This window comes from Bufo bufo, chromosome 6 (genome assembly GCF_905171765.1).
Source record: "Bufo bufo chromosome 6, aBufBuf1.1, whole genome shotgun sequence".
Classification (NCBI taxonomy): Eukaryota; Metazoa; Chordata; class Amphibia; order Anura; family Bufonidae; genus Bufo; species Bufo bufo.
The window spans coordinates 151,904,576-151,918,915 of NC_053394.1; the positions used below are offsets into that span (position 1 = coordinate 151,904,576).

A 14,340-nucleotide genomic window follows, 5' to 3' on the forward strand; every position below is an offset into this window, starting at 1 on the left:
AAGCAAAAATTCTGGAATTAATGGCTTCATAAATTCCCCCCTCAGTTTTTATCACCTATTAAGCAGGATATTGGGCCAGAATTTTGAGAGACACTGGCACGTGGCCTGCGCACCAGAATTCTGGCTCAGTTTGACGTCGTTTTGGTGCCATTGCAATGGTAAATCTGCCCCTGTTTTTTCCTCTCCAATTTCAACATCTGTGCTCTCAGAATGGAATCTCTCACGCCGGATGGGCTTGATAGGGTACTTTCACACTAGCGTTTTTCTTTTCCAGCATAGAGTTCAGTCCTAGGGGCTCTATACTGGAAAATAACTGATCAGTTTTATCCCCGGAGAGCAATCAGTTCAGGATGTCTTCAGTTCAGTCTTTTTGACTGATCAGGACAAAGATAAAACCGTAGCATGCTGGGGTTTCATCTCCGGCCAAAAAAAACTGAAGACTTGCCTGAATGACGGATCCGTCCTTCCGGTCTGCGCATGTGCAGACCGAAAAAAAATGTGAAAAATAAATAAATGCTGGATCCGTTTTTCCGGATGACACCGGAAAGACGGATCGGGCATTTCAATGCATTTGTAAGATGGATCAGGATCCTGATCAGTCTTACAAATGCCATCAGTTGGCATACGTTTTGCCGGATCCTCTGCCGCAAGTGTGTAAGTAGCCTTACCTGCAGACTTTGATGCACTGTAGTAAGGGTTGCGCCTCTGTCAGTTGGACACGAGGAGGAAGGGTTTCTTGCCTCTAGAATTAAATAGGGATGTTCCCATTTGGTGACAGAAAACAGATCTTGAAAACGATGAGCTGTGCATTTCAGTTCCTATTAGAAAGCTATAGAGCTTTACAATATACAGTGATTAATTTGGGGGTTTAACTTCTCCTATCCCTGGCCGTGCAGTACAGCAGGGCAAGGAGGCAGCAAATTGGCACTTAGAACCAAGGAATTTCTAACGTAAGGCCTCAGGTCAGTCACATACTGGATGGGCTTTATGGCGCCTTTACAAGCCTCACTTTTGCTCCATGTAACCTCTTATACACTCTTTACTCAAAATGTCAGTGCAAGCCAGAGGAGGAGGAAAGCCCTGGGCAGATTTCATCAAGCCTTTATCTCAGCTTCGGGACTCATGAACATGGCTGCATGGAGCTGTAATATAGCGCTGACACAAGTGCTGGGCTTTACAGTATCTCACACTTCAGATGGATTTATTTATTTTTAGGGGAACACATCTCGGTAATACGTAGGGCATCTACATGTGCTGTGGTACCTGGGCAGGGACTCCATGTTCTGCTGTACAGCCTCCTGCACATGAAGCCGATGTCTGCTTCAGTCAAGCCCAGCACCTGTTAGGTTTATTTTTTTATGATTTTTTTTGGTCAACACAGTATGTTGTAGCAATGGCATGTTTTTCAAGGAACAAAAATTCCTGGAAAAAATGCTTTTCATGTGTTTAAGAGAAAAGAATTTAACTTGCCACAAAAACACACATGACGTGCAAAAAATGCATGTGTTTTACTGTCATTTTTTAGAGGGGAAAAAAAAAAGACCAAAATAAATTCAAGTGTAAAGGGTGCCTAAGGGTATAATAGAGGGCGATCACCTGCTCAGGATCCAGTTAGCCATAGTTTAGACCCTCTGAAATAAGCCTTTCGGAAGACCCAGCCTGTGTAAAAGCCATCCACAGACAGGAAGGAGATGGTTGCAGTCAAGTGTCTCATCCATAACTTACTCTTCCTTCCTTGGGGTGGGCCAAGAATTAAGCTTATATTACATGCACAGATAATCGTTCAGATTATCGCTAACAAGCGTTCGTACTGACGCTTGTTAGCGATGATCTGGTGGTGTAATACTGCCGCCGATTACCCGATGAACGAGCAAATGCTCATTCATCGGGTAATGGGAATTTTCAGCAGATTGAAAAATTAGCATTTTTAGGCAGCAGATTGTGATTTAGTATGGGGGAATTAGCCATCGCGCCTCCCCATACTGAGGAGGAGATCACTGCATGTAATAGCAGCGGTCTCCTCCGCTAGCAAGCAGGTGATTGCCGGGAAGGAACGCTTCCCTACCAACAATCACTTTGAAGATCAGCCTTAGAGGGGTTTTTGTGGGTTAACAGATGCCCCTCCTGTACTCACCTGTCGTCTGATGCCTCCCTGCACCGCTCACTAATTACAGGATTGCTTCTATTAATCCAGTACATGTTTCACTGTTCTGTTGCCTAGATTTTGAAAAAAAAAAAAAAAAAAAAAAAAAAAAATCGCTCTACGCCACTTAGCCCCATCTCACGAGCCATGTAAAAATAGGATTTGTTTCTATTCAGCAAAGTGGAAGTATGGTGTCAGTGGTGAGAATAAGAATGCAGCGCAATGGAGGTGTCGGACAATCTGGAGGCTGCAGTGTTGCTTGTCAGCATCATGCGCCTTTAGCCCTTCTCCACAAATGGAAAATACTCAACAGCACAACAGAAAAAAAAATGTACTTCTCATATTTGCCACAGGTTTACCTGTAGCAGCGGTTTCATGTTGATACAACAAATGTTTTTGACTTTACTGATGCATCTCCATAGTGCAAGAGAGTACAATCTTCCTCTTTTCTGGCTCACACGGAGGTCACATGATGCTCAGCAAGGTGAAAAGTCATCTAGGATTCAGCAAAAAAACAAACAAAAAAAAAAAACACAAGACGTCCTGTCAGCTGCTTGAGAGGGAGAAGGGTGCACCCAGGAGCAAGGAGTCCTTGGATTAGTGTCTTATGGAGTTTAGCACAATCTCATCTTGTGCTTATTAGTCAGTTAATTCCACTTGAGTCTTTTATATATTTGGCTAATGGCTTTTAGTTTTCACTTTTATGGTTTTATAGGTTGGCAACGGTTAGAGGAACGGGCTAAGCCGGCCCGGGATTACTTCACTTTCTGAGCCCACTTTAAGTCGTCTGATCGAGGCTTCTCGCCTGTTAAGCCCTGGATGAGGTCTTCTAGATGTTTCCAGAATCCAATCTTCTCTAAAGGATAGTTCAGCCATCCTTAAAAGTTACACAAGCACAAATACATTGAGAATTCTAGGGGCACAATGCACATACACAAACTACAACAGAGTTGGATTTGTCTCCCAACAGACACCACCAGTGTCTGACAGACCCTCCACTGACTTGCAGTGGGGTCCATAGTTTTCACAGATCTAGTCACGTTCTAGCTGATGAAATATCCCAGAAACCGCTATTTCTTCAGAGTCTGTTTTGGTGATTTGCATTCTGGATAGTCTTGTCTTTACACCAGGCACTGTGAGGTGTGTGACCCCGAGACTCCTAATAAGTGACCCCAGGATCCTGCTCTATGGTCATTAACGGCAGTCAGTATTATACACTATAACACTTAATATGGGGTACCAATGCTTTGCCACCCTCCTTTTCTGCTTACTTGATTGCCCATGACTGCCTCCTCCCTCAGGATACCTTATACAAAGTTAAAGGGGTTGTCATTCCCTATCCTGTGTACAGGGGCGACAAGTGTCTGACTGGTGGGGGTCCCACCACTGTAGCCCCCACTAATCAGGAGGAGGGGGGGCCTGTTCTCCTTGTTTGAATGGCACGGCAGAGATATATGCGTGTCCACTGCTCCATTCAATTCTATGAGACTGCCAGAGATAGCCAAGTACAAGCACTCAGCTATGTCTGGCAGACCCATAGAGTTAAATGGAGGAGAGCGGGTCCCAAGTCTCATGATGAGCAGGGGCCCCAGAGGTTGGATCTATCCTGTGAATAGGAGATCAGTTGTCTACATGGGACAAGCCCTTTAACCACAGCTCCTATTGACCTGAATAAGAGGTGGAATGAAGGCCTACTCCTTACCTGTTGTGATGCAGAAATAAGTCTCGTGTGGAGACACATGGTGGATGCGGTGGTGCTTGCGGGGTAGGATGATGTGCCAGTCTTGAAGGAAGACCACCCAGGAAGGAAGACCAAAGTATGTGTGAGACCACTTGTGAATCTGGTTAGTGAGAGTCACAAACATTGCCAGGGCAAAGATAAAACATTCGGTGGCATATGTCTTATAGAGGATATCTGTGAAGGAAAATAAGAGTGTCATGATGCCCAAATCTGGACAGGTTCAGTCATAGTGCAGAAACACGGATGTCACATACAGTACGTGACATCCTGAGCTGCAGTCACAATTCTGCTGTTATGTCAGGTCTTGTATCACATCCAGAGCTGCAGTCACAATACTGCTGGTTCCTACATGGAATCTGTGAGCACTGGAAATACCTCGTTAGGTTGCCTTGTGGAAGAGAGCATATACATTTTTTTTCTACAGCTGACTAGTTACATACAAACACTATCTTCCCAATATATTAGAGACCTGAAGCATTGAGATGCACAGTCCTGAAGTCTCAACAGATTTACAGAATTGTGAATGCAGCTCTGGATGCAGAGATGCAATTCTAGACCAGTGAACAATAGACAAGTACATACAATGGTGCAGAACATGGTACTATAGGCAAGCTGGGGAGTGGTTTTCATATATAGAACATTTGCATCCTTTACTGAAGAAAGAACCTGTGCGTGACCTCAGTACCTGGAGAGAGGAAGAGGAATTTGTAGGCCATGCAGCCCAGAGGAAGGATGGTCAGCATACAGTTATCGCCATTGGTTTCTATAAAATCATGCCTGGTGATTGCTGTGGGGTCGATATGATGTTCCCGAAAGGGTCGGATGAAGGCCTGAAATAGGAGATGGAGAAAAGCATAAAAATCTGAGCCTAAACTGCTGCCCGACTGTTGATACCCTCATTGTGGAGAAGCACATCCCCCCCAACATTTGCTTCATGAATTCACAAAGTAGTCCAAATCTTCTGTTTTGAAGAGCTAGCCCACTGGGAATCCAACACCCGCTCAAAGTTTTTGAAACTTTGGAACCTGTGGAAGGAATACAGGGGTTTTTGCAACTGACCTCCACCTTAAGGGATACACTGATTTTCTGGGTAAGGCCGAACCATGTCATTGGCTCTCAGTTCAGGCTCTCAAGACCTACATACCAGATACAATGCTTCTTTTCCTCTTGGCTCTGATAAGTTCTTATGACAGACCCTTCACTGGGTTTACTACTACCTCATCCCCCTTCTATACCCAGATATATCCCTTCTGCCCTTGTTAGCTGACATTCTGTTCTTACATTTATGGGCAGACAGGTTCTTACATGTATTCGATTTTGTGTCTGTCACTTTGCTGGAGATAGCTGAATACAAGCACTCAGCTTTCTCTGGCAGCCCCATAGAGTTGAATGGAGCAGCAGTATGCATTCGTGACCGGCACTTCATTCAAATGGGGGAGAACGGGTCCCCATTCTCGTCATCTGCACGGGCCCCAGAGGTCGGATCTATCCTTGCCCGAATTATTTCTGTAATGTACCAAGCTATCTTATGTTAATAAAAATAAACAAATAAATCTAAGCCCAAAGCATAATGAATGACTCAAAGATCTCCCAGAATTCACTCTGTTCCTGCATTTCCTGCCACTGATGAACACTTAGTAGTGTAACCTGCCTCAAATGGCTGATTGTATACCCGTCATAGAGTCGGCCCCTCTCCAGCTATCCTACACTCAGCCTCTATTAGGTCTGAATTGGCCGATAACATGGAGCAATTATATGAATATATATTGAACTGTGCTATAGTCAGTCTCTGTCTAACCTTAGGTGGCTGATAACAGGGAGCAACAGAAAAGTCATCCCCAGTGCCCACACTATAATGGCATGTGTACATTTCAAATAAACTGGCCAACCAATCAGATGTCAGAATGAAGTCACATGTCCTGGACCTGCCGCTTCTAATATGTGTTTTATGAACTGAAAGGTAATAATGCACAACTCACTTTTCCAACAATTGGCAGCTCCACCGAGCCCCAGGTGTCCGCTCCCCAGTGCACCAACCCCGAGGCAAAGTCTGCTGTTACGATCCCTGCAACTAAAAAAGAAACGGTGTAAGGGTCAGAGGACTGAGCACGAAACAAAGGGTTAACCTTCAAACAAATCAGCAGCTATTACATGATAAGAGATCTGCCATTCAGGAGTCTAAAAAAACTGGGCGATGACCCCCTGTAGGAGTTGTAATGGCAGCCATATCTCTATCTATATAATGGATGCCGTCACACCTTCACCTGTAGTGGGATGGAGCATGTATGGTTTTATCTCCTGGACAGACATCAATTTCCCCATTTGCCTACTGAGCATCACACAAGGATCTGGAGCTCTGGACAACCAGAATAAACAGTGACAGCAATGTCCTTCCTTCATGATAGCCCCCATGCTGGTCAGCAACGTCCACATGGGGGGAAGGGGGGGGTAACTGCTCTGCGGAGGCCCCCTCTAGCTTCAATACATGGCATCCAATAATCCACCACCAGTCACATCAAGTCTTATTCATGCTCCAAAAAGGAAAGTGGCCGTCTGGTGCCTACAGACCAATTAACCACTTAAGGACCACAGGTTTATACCCCCCTAGTGACCAGGCCCTTTTTTACAAATCGGCACTTCACAAATTTAACGGTTTATAGCTCGGTCATGCAACTTGGTACCCAAATGAATTTTACCTCCTTTTCTTCTCACAAATACAGCTTTCTTTTGGTGGTATTCGATTGACATTTTTCGTTTTTCCGATATTAATCAAAATAGGCGCAATTTTCCCCCAAAAAAAAGTGTATTTTTAACTTTCTCTGGTTAAATTGTTCAAATATAATTACATTTCTATACAAGTTTGTGTCCGAATTTATTGTGCTACATGTCTTTGATAAAAAAAATAATAATCCAATAAGTGTATATTTATTGGTTTGCGCAGAAGTTATAGCGTTTAGAATGTGAATTTCCGCATTTTGAAGCAGCTCTGACTTTCTGAGCACCTGTCATGTTTCTTGAGGTGCTAGAATGCCAGGATAGTATAAATACCCTCCAAATGACCCCATTTTAGAAAGAAGACACCCCAAAGTATTCGCGGAGGGGCATGGGGAGTTCATGTATGATTAAAAAAAAAATTCACAAGTTAGCGGAAAATGACACTTTCTGAGAATAAAAAAATAAAAATAAAGTTTCCATTTCTGCTAACTTCTGGCAAAAAAAAATAAAAATAAAAATCTCCCACGGACTCACTATGCCCCTCAGTGAATACCTTGGGGTGTCTACTTTCCGAAATGGGGTCATTTGTGGGGTGTGTTTACTGTTCTGGCATTTTGGGCGGGGCTACGGACGTCTGAATGGAGCCTTACAGGGGGGTGATCAGGGAGTCTATATGGAGTGATCAGGGGTTAATAAGTGACATTGGGGGGGGGGGTGTAGTGTAGTGATTGGTGCGACTTACAGAGCTGCCGGTGTCCTCTGGTGGTCGATCCAAGCAAAAGGGACCACCAGAGGACCAGGTATATTAGACACTGTTAACAAAACAGCGTCTAATATACCTTTTTGGTGTGACCTGGGAGAGCCGCCGCAATCACGCCTTTCGGCGTTAGCGAGACGGCAGGAGGTTAACAAAACCAGAAATAATAATAATATTATTATTAATAATAATAATAATAATAATAATAATAATAGTCAGGTCATCAAGGCAGAAATTGTATACAATATCAATACATAGTATAAATCAAGGAAAAGGGATATACATGTGGCTGATCAAGACAAATCATACATCAAAATAACACCAATATATTAAAACCATACATTAAAACACATTGTATATATTTTAATATATGGATTGTCTTATCAGCCAGATTTATATTCCTTTTCTTGATTCATTCTATGTATTGATAATTATTAATAAAACACAACATATTACAGCCAATGTCTGACTACTATTATTTCTACTCCAGTGACATACAGAGATGCAGTCAGAATTCTACTGCATTCCTGTGAGTAGACAGCTGTGCATTGTGGGAACATCAGGGTGGCAGGCACAGCTAGGAACATTCACTTTAGATGTGACTGGAGTAGGAGACAGAATCAGTGCAAGAGAAGCGAAAGGGTAAATTACTCTTACCAGTAATTGGTTTTGCCAATAGCCTCCACAACGGCACTTACAGGAGGGTGTCCCCGCCCCCAAGACCGGAAACAACGCAGAAGCACATGATTTAAAAGGCCTCCTCCCCTTTCCTATTCAGTCAATAAGAGAGGACACGGAAGTGATGCAAGAACAAAAAATATGTATTAAACATAAGCTAATTACATCATTTGAAGACAAAAGAAAATAAAAAGTCGGAAAATCCCACTGCCATTGTGGAGGCTATTGGAAAAACCAATTACCGGTAAGAGTAAATTTACCTTTTTTCCCAGCACCTCCACAACGGCACTTACAGGAGGATTACCAGGGAATACGGCTGAAAGAATTCTGCGGCCAAAAGATAAGTCCTGGTTTTCGAGGATATCTAATTTATTATTATTATTATTATTATTATTAAAGCGCCATTCATTCCATAGCGCTGTACATATGATAAGGGGTGCACATACATAATACTGACAATTGCACTAATCATAAACAAGACGAGTTACAAACTGGTACAGAAGGAGAGGGCCCTGCCCGTGAGGGCTTACAATCTACATGGTATGGGAGAAGGACACAGTAGGTGCTAATGAAGTTGGTCATGGTGGTATAGAGGCAGCAGGGTCACTGGTTGTAGGCTTGTCTGAAGAGGTGGGTTTTCAGGTTTCTTTTGAAGGATTCCACTGTAGGTGAGAGTCTGATATTTTGGGGTAGCGAGTTCCAGAGTATGGTGGAAGCACAGGAGAAATCTTGGAGGCTACTGTGGGAAGAGGTGATGAGAGGAGAAGAGAGGAGAGAAGGAGGTCTTGTGAGGATCGGAGAGTGCGTGTGGGGATGTATCGGAAAAGTAGCTCAGAGATGTAGGGAGGGGACAGGTTATGGATGGCCTTGTATGTATTTGTTAGTACTTTGAAGCGAATTTGCTGGGCAATGGGGAGCCAGTGAAGGGATTGGCAGAGGAGTAATAGGGTGAGGGGTGGATTAGTCGGGCAGCAGAGTTGAGGATAGATTGGAGGGGTGAGAGAATGCTAGATGGAAGGCCACAGAGGAGAGAGAGTGTTGCAGTAGTCTAGGCGGGAGATGAGGGCATGTACAAGCATTTTTGCAGATTTAAAGTTAAGGAAAGCGCGGATGCAGGAGATGCTTTTGAGTTGGAGGCGGCAGGTGGTGGAATGGGCTTGGATGTGCGGTCGAAAGGAAAGGGCAGAATCCAAGGTCACTCCAAGGCAGCGGACTAGGTTGACCGGGGATAGTGTGCAGCCATTGATCATGATAGATAGGTCTGTTGGGGGGGGGGGGGGGGGGGGGTTTGAGCAAGATGGTGGAAAGATGATTAATTCTGTTTTATCCATGTTAAGTTTTAGAAAGCGAAAGGCGAAGAAGGATGATATAGAAGATAGACATTGTAGGATTCTTGATAGTAAGGTGGTGATGTCTGAACTAGAGAGGTAGATTTGTGTGTCGTCAGCATAAGAGAGATACTGAAAGCCATGGGACTCTATGAGCTGTCGCAGGCCAAAAGTGTAGATAGAGAAGAGCAGGGGTCCTAGGACAGAGCCTTGCAGGACACAAACAGAGAGGGAATGAGACGAGGAGGTGGTGCGGGAGTGGGAGACGCAAAAGGTCTGTTCTGTGAGGTATGATGTGATCCAGGAGAGGGCCAGGTCAGTGATACCAAGAGATGAGAGTTTGCAACAGAAGGGAGTGGTCAACAGTGTCGAAGGCAGAGGACAGGTCAAGGAGAAGGAGGACAGAGTATTGTTTCTTGGTTTTGGCTGTTAGTAGGTCATTGGTGACTTTGGTAAGGGCAGTCTCAATCGAGTGGTGTGGTCAGAAGCCAGATTGTAGGCGGTCAAAGAGGGAGCAGGAGGAGAGGTGAAAGGACAGTTCTGTATGGACATGTTGTTCAAGTAGCTTTAAAGCATATGGAAGAAGTGATATGGGGCAATAACTGAACAAAGAAATGGGTCAAGTAAAGGCTTTTGAGGATGGGTGTAATGGTACCATGTTTAAAAGCAGAGGGGAAGATACCAGAGGTTAGTGATAGGTTGAAGAGATAAGTTAGGGCTGGGATAAACACTGTGGTGAGGTTAGGGATGGGATTGGGTCAAGTGCACAGGTGGTCAGATGAGATCTGGAGAGTAGAGAGGAGAGTTTTTCTTCTGTAATGGTGGAGAAGCGGGTATTGGGAGAAGAGGACCGAGCAGTTGTGTAGAGGGTCCGTGGGGACTGTGTACTGAAGCTTTCTCTGATGTTGACAATCTTTTGTTTGTCAAAATTTGTAATGATTAAAGAAAGTCATAGGGCTAGACCAAGTGGCTGACCTGCAAATCTGGTCCAATGAGACAGATGCGGACTCCACCCAGGAGGAAGACGTTGCTCTAGTAGAGTGAGCTCTTATACCGGTTGGAGGATGAAGATTCTTCTGGACATCGGCCAAGGTAATCATATCTCTTATCCATCTTGCTATGGAAGACTTGCTGGCTGCTTGTCCTTTGTTAGGACCCTGGTATTGGAGGAAGAGATGATCTGATCGCCTGAAGCTACTTGTGGTGTTCAGGTAGGATAAAACACTTTTTCTCACATCCAGGTTGTAGAATTTTCTATCCTTTTCTGAGGATGGAGACGGGCAGAAGGAAGGTAACATAACCTCTTGTTCGCAATGAAACCTGAAAAAAACCTTGGGAAGAAAGGAAGGGCAATATCTGAGGACTATACGAACATCTAGAATGACAGGATATGGAGGTTTGTAAGAGAAAGCCTGGATCTCACCAACTCTCCTAGCAGTTGTTATTGCTACGAGAAAAACTGTTTTGAAGGTGAGAAGCTTTGGAGAAATCCTAAGTTGGAATAATGGAACGGAAGGTGGGTAAACTTCTCATAGCCCCGCTTAATTAAAGGAGATTCTGCTAGCTTTATATCCAGAAATGCACTCAAGGCTGATACTTGTACTTTAAGTGTTGCAAGTCGAAGGCCTTTATCTAGCCCTGCCTGCAAAAAAAATGTAAAATTTGTGGGATATCTGAAGAAAAAATACATTACCTGAAAAGGATTTAAAAAAAAGGCGTTTCAGGTTCTCAGGTAAACTTTTGATGTTATGGGCTTTCAACTTAACATCATCATGGAAATTACAGCATCTGATAAATCTTTCTTTTTTTAAGGGAAAAGATATGCTAAATGCTTCCTAAATGCTTCAGTCTCCAGGCCGTCAAATTGAGTTGGTTTATTTTTGGATGATATATTGGGCCCAGGTTAAGAAGGTCCGGGGTTGACGGAAGAGTCCAGAATATTCCTGCAGACAGCCTTTTTTTTGTAGAGGATGGATTTGTTTAAGGATTTTTGATTTATTATTAAAACGGAAGGATCAGTGTTTTTTTTTTCACAAGAAAAATTGGAGAATAGTAACCTTCGCCGTATTGATTTTCTGGGACTGGAAGGAGTACTTTTTTGGATACTAGAGATGAGATTGCCGATTCTAGACAAATTTGTTTTTCTTTCTGAGGCAGTTTTTTGTTTATGAAGAACCGGTCTAGGGTTCGGTCTCAAGCCTTCTTTTAAAAAAGGTATCTACAACCTATGGGGAGGCTCCTATCTTTTCCAAGGCAGGAGTGAAGTGTTTTATCTGCCTCCCACATGGTCTATAGCATCATTGTGTGGAACAGGAGTAACTTTCAGGATTGAAAAGGAATCCTCTCCCTCTGCCCCTGGACGGCTGCCACTTTCTTGACCTCTCTTTCTCTGGTCCAGTCTAGTTTTTTTTCTGGTTTTGAAAGGAACGTCTTTAATGAAAGTAATGATTTTCAAGCGGAAATCCTTTTTTCTTGTCTGAGGCCTTGTCAAGAATGTCGTCCAAGGTTGAGCCAAATAATCTGTCTCGTTCACAGGGGATTGAGCACAGGCGGTTTTTAGAACTTGCATCACCAGACCATGTACGAAGCAAGATTGCTCTACGGGTCACGTTAGATCAAGCTGCAGACCTAGCAGAGAATCTGACTAAGTCAGCAGAGGCATCTGCCAGAAAGTTGGATGCTTTCTTCAAAGTAGGCAAAAAGGCCAAGATCTCATCCCTAGGTGTACCTGCTGCCAGGTGTTCTTCTAATTCTAACGTTCTGGCTGTACAGGTAGATGCAATACTGGGACACAACATGGCTGTATTTGTTTCCCATGATTTCTTCAATACATTTTCACACTTCTTGTCCCTGGGATCTCTCAAGAGATCCATGTCCTCAAACGGGAGGGAGTTTTTTTTTTTTGTTTTTTTTTTTAGAAATGCAGGCGACTGGAGCATCTATTTTTGGCGTCTTGTCCCACAGATTAGAATCAGATTCTGAAAAGGGATATTTCCGTTTAAAGGAATTTGTCACGGTTGTTTTTTCCGGATCTTTGAATTCCATAGATATTAGAGCCTTGATATGGTTATGGATGGGAACATTCCTTTTTTTTTTTCTCACCCAACCCCTGGAACATCTGATCCTGGATGGAGTGGGTCTCCCACACTTCTTCTAAATTCATAGTGGCTCTTATGGTTTTTAGAAGCCCTTCTGTCTCTTCAGGGAGAAACTGTTTGTCCAGAACAGTCATCAGAGGAAGAAGAGTCTGGATCAGATACTAAGTGCCCCTCATCCAGATCAAACGCTATATCAGAAGCAAGAGATCTATGGGACGTGGATGGGCCTGGGAATTGTGGCATAATTTTTGAGTCCACTGCTGCATTTACTTCTTCCTTAATCATGGTTCTAATGGTCTTAAGGAAGGAAGGCGACTCCACTGTCCCCACCTTTTCAGTGCACTTAGGGCACAAAGGTTTCTTAGATTTTGAGGGAAAGGATTTCTGTCAAATAGCACATTTCTTGGGCCCCGGGTCTCCACCTGCTGGCTTAGGCATCATGGTCTCTCTGATTAAAACAAAAAAAAATTATAGGGCCAAGTAGAGAGAGACCAACACCTACACCAGGGGTGGATTTGATGATAAGACACGACTGACACCACGTGATAATTTTAGGGGGAAGCAGGAATTCCTTAAACCCAATATAAGGTATATACATATGCCCAAGAAGGACAGAAAAGGCCCCACCGGGGAAGAGGCTTACCGTGCTGAGGCAGCGGGATCTCGAAGCTTCTTAGTGGTGTCAGTGTCCACCAGGGCAAGCATGGTTGCAAGCGGAGAGCGAGGACAGAAAGTGGATTTCCTCCCTCTGTTTAAATCTTGAACGCCGCACCACCGAAAGTACCACTTGATTGCGAGATTCTCTTGCCCAAAGAGAATCCTGCCTGGTGACATCATCACGTCAGATCCCACGCAAGTTCCCCTTACCTAGGAATATTGCGAGCCCGGGGAGACCTTCATGCAGGGCTTATTCCAAGGAATGGGTAAGGGAGCCCATGTGTCCCTGAGGTTCTCATTCCCTGCTCTAGCCCTCTCACACCGTGGAGAGAAGAGTAAAGGCTGGGCAATAAGAAAATGTTCCTGGCACGCCAGGAGAGGCTTCTGTGCATACCAGATGATAAGAAACAAAGACTGAATAAGTAGGGGAGGAGTCCTTTTAAATCATGTGCTTCTGAGTTGTTTTCCTGTCCTGGGGGACCCTCCTGTAAGAGCCGTTATGGAGGCGCCGGGGAAAAACACAAGACACAGTGACTGTCCTAGGGAGCCTTCAGATTACTCTTTACAGTGGCTCCCAGACTCCTGGATCTTCAGAGATTTCGGATTACTGGGTGCAGCATTAAGGCAGTTCTCAGAGAAGAGCCCCCTATAGGCCAAGTGGCAATTTGCATCCGGCTCCTACGTCACAGTTCTGGTGCTGCAGCGCACTCATTGTCCTCACTAACAAACGCAACGCTCATTAATTTTACATCTGTACTGCCGGTCAGTCTACACTAATGCTCCTCTTGAGATAATCTCATATACATGGTGATCAGTTCCTCATCCTCCTCCCCCTCCCCCAACACTGCAAACACCTGCACACTCATATTCACCTCATACTAATGGCATTTGGCACACGTCCAGCACATGGTGGAGTGTTTAGCTTTGCCTCCAAGTAACATGGAGATCTGCAACCACAAACCCAGCAGCCAAACTACACATCAATGGTACGGCACACGTGATGGATGTGCTGCCGGTATTCTGCAGCAAAACCGCGTGTGGAAAATTCACATTGTTTAACAGTAATGGCAAAGTGGTTGAGATTTTAACGATTATTTCTGCCGTGGATTTCAATGCAATGCAGAGGGTGAAACCTGCAGCAAATTAGCAAGTCATTCATGTGCATATTGCCGTTGATCCACATCAGATCTTTCCACTGCTTTTTATTTTATCATGACCGATAC

The 14,340-nt window shown here is 44.1% G+C and overlaps 1 protein-coding gene across 1 annotated transcript in view; it reads right to left on the reverse strand.

Annotated features, from left to right (window-relative positions):
• Positions 1-1,269: 1,269 nt before the first annotated feature.
• The window catches only part of LOC121005845 (plasmanylethanolamine desaturase-like), a 31,766-nt gene continuing 18,695 nt past the window's right edge, over positions 1,270-14,340 (reverse strand). Inside the window, exons 3-6 of the mRNA XM_040438621.1 lie at positions 5,864-5,955; positions 4,570-4,714; positions 3,846-4,058; positions 1,270-3,020 (exon numbers count right to left, since the gene is read on the reverse strand). Coding sequence (XP_040294555.1) covers positions 2,899-3,020; positions 3,846-4,058; positions 4,570-4,714; positions 5,864-5,955 — 572 coding nt within the window. The 3' untranslated portion in view covers positions 1,270-2,898. The remainder of the gene's footprint in view (positions 3,021-3,845; positions 4,059-4,569; positions 4,715-5,863; positions 5,956-14,340) is intronic.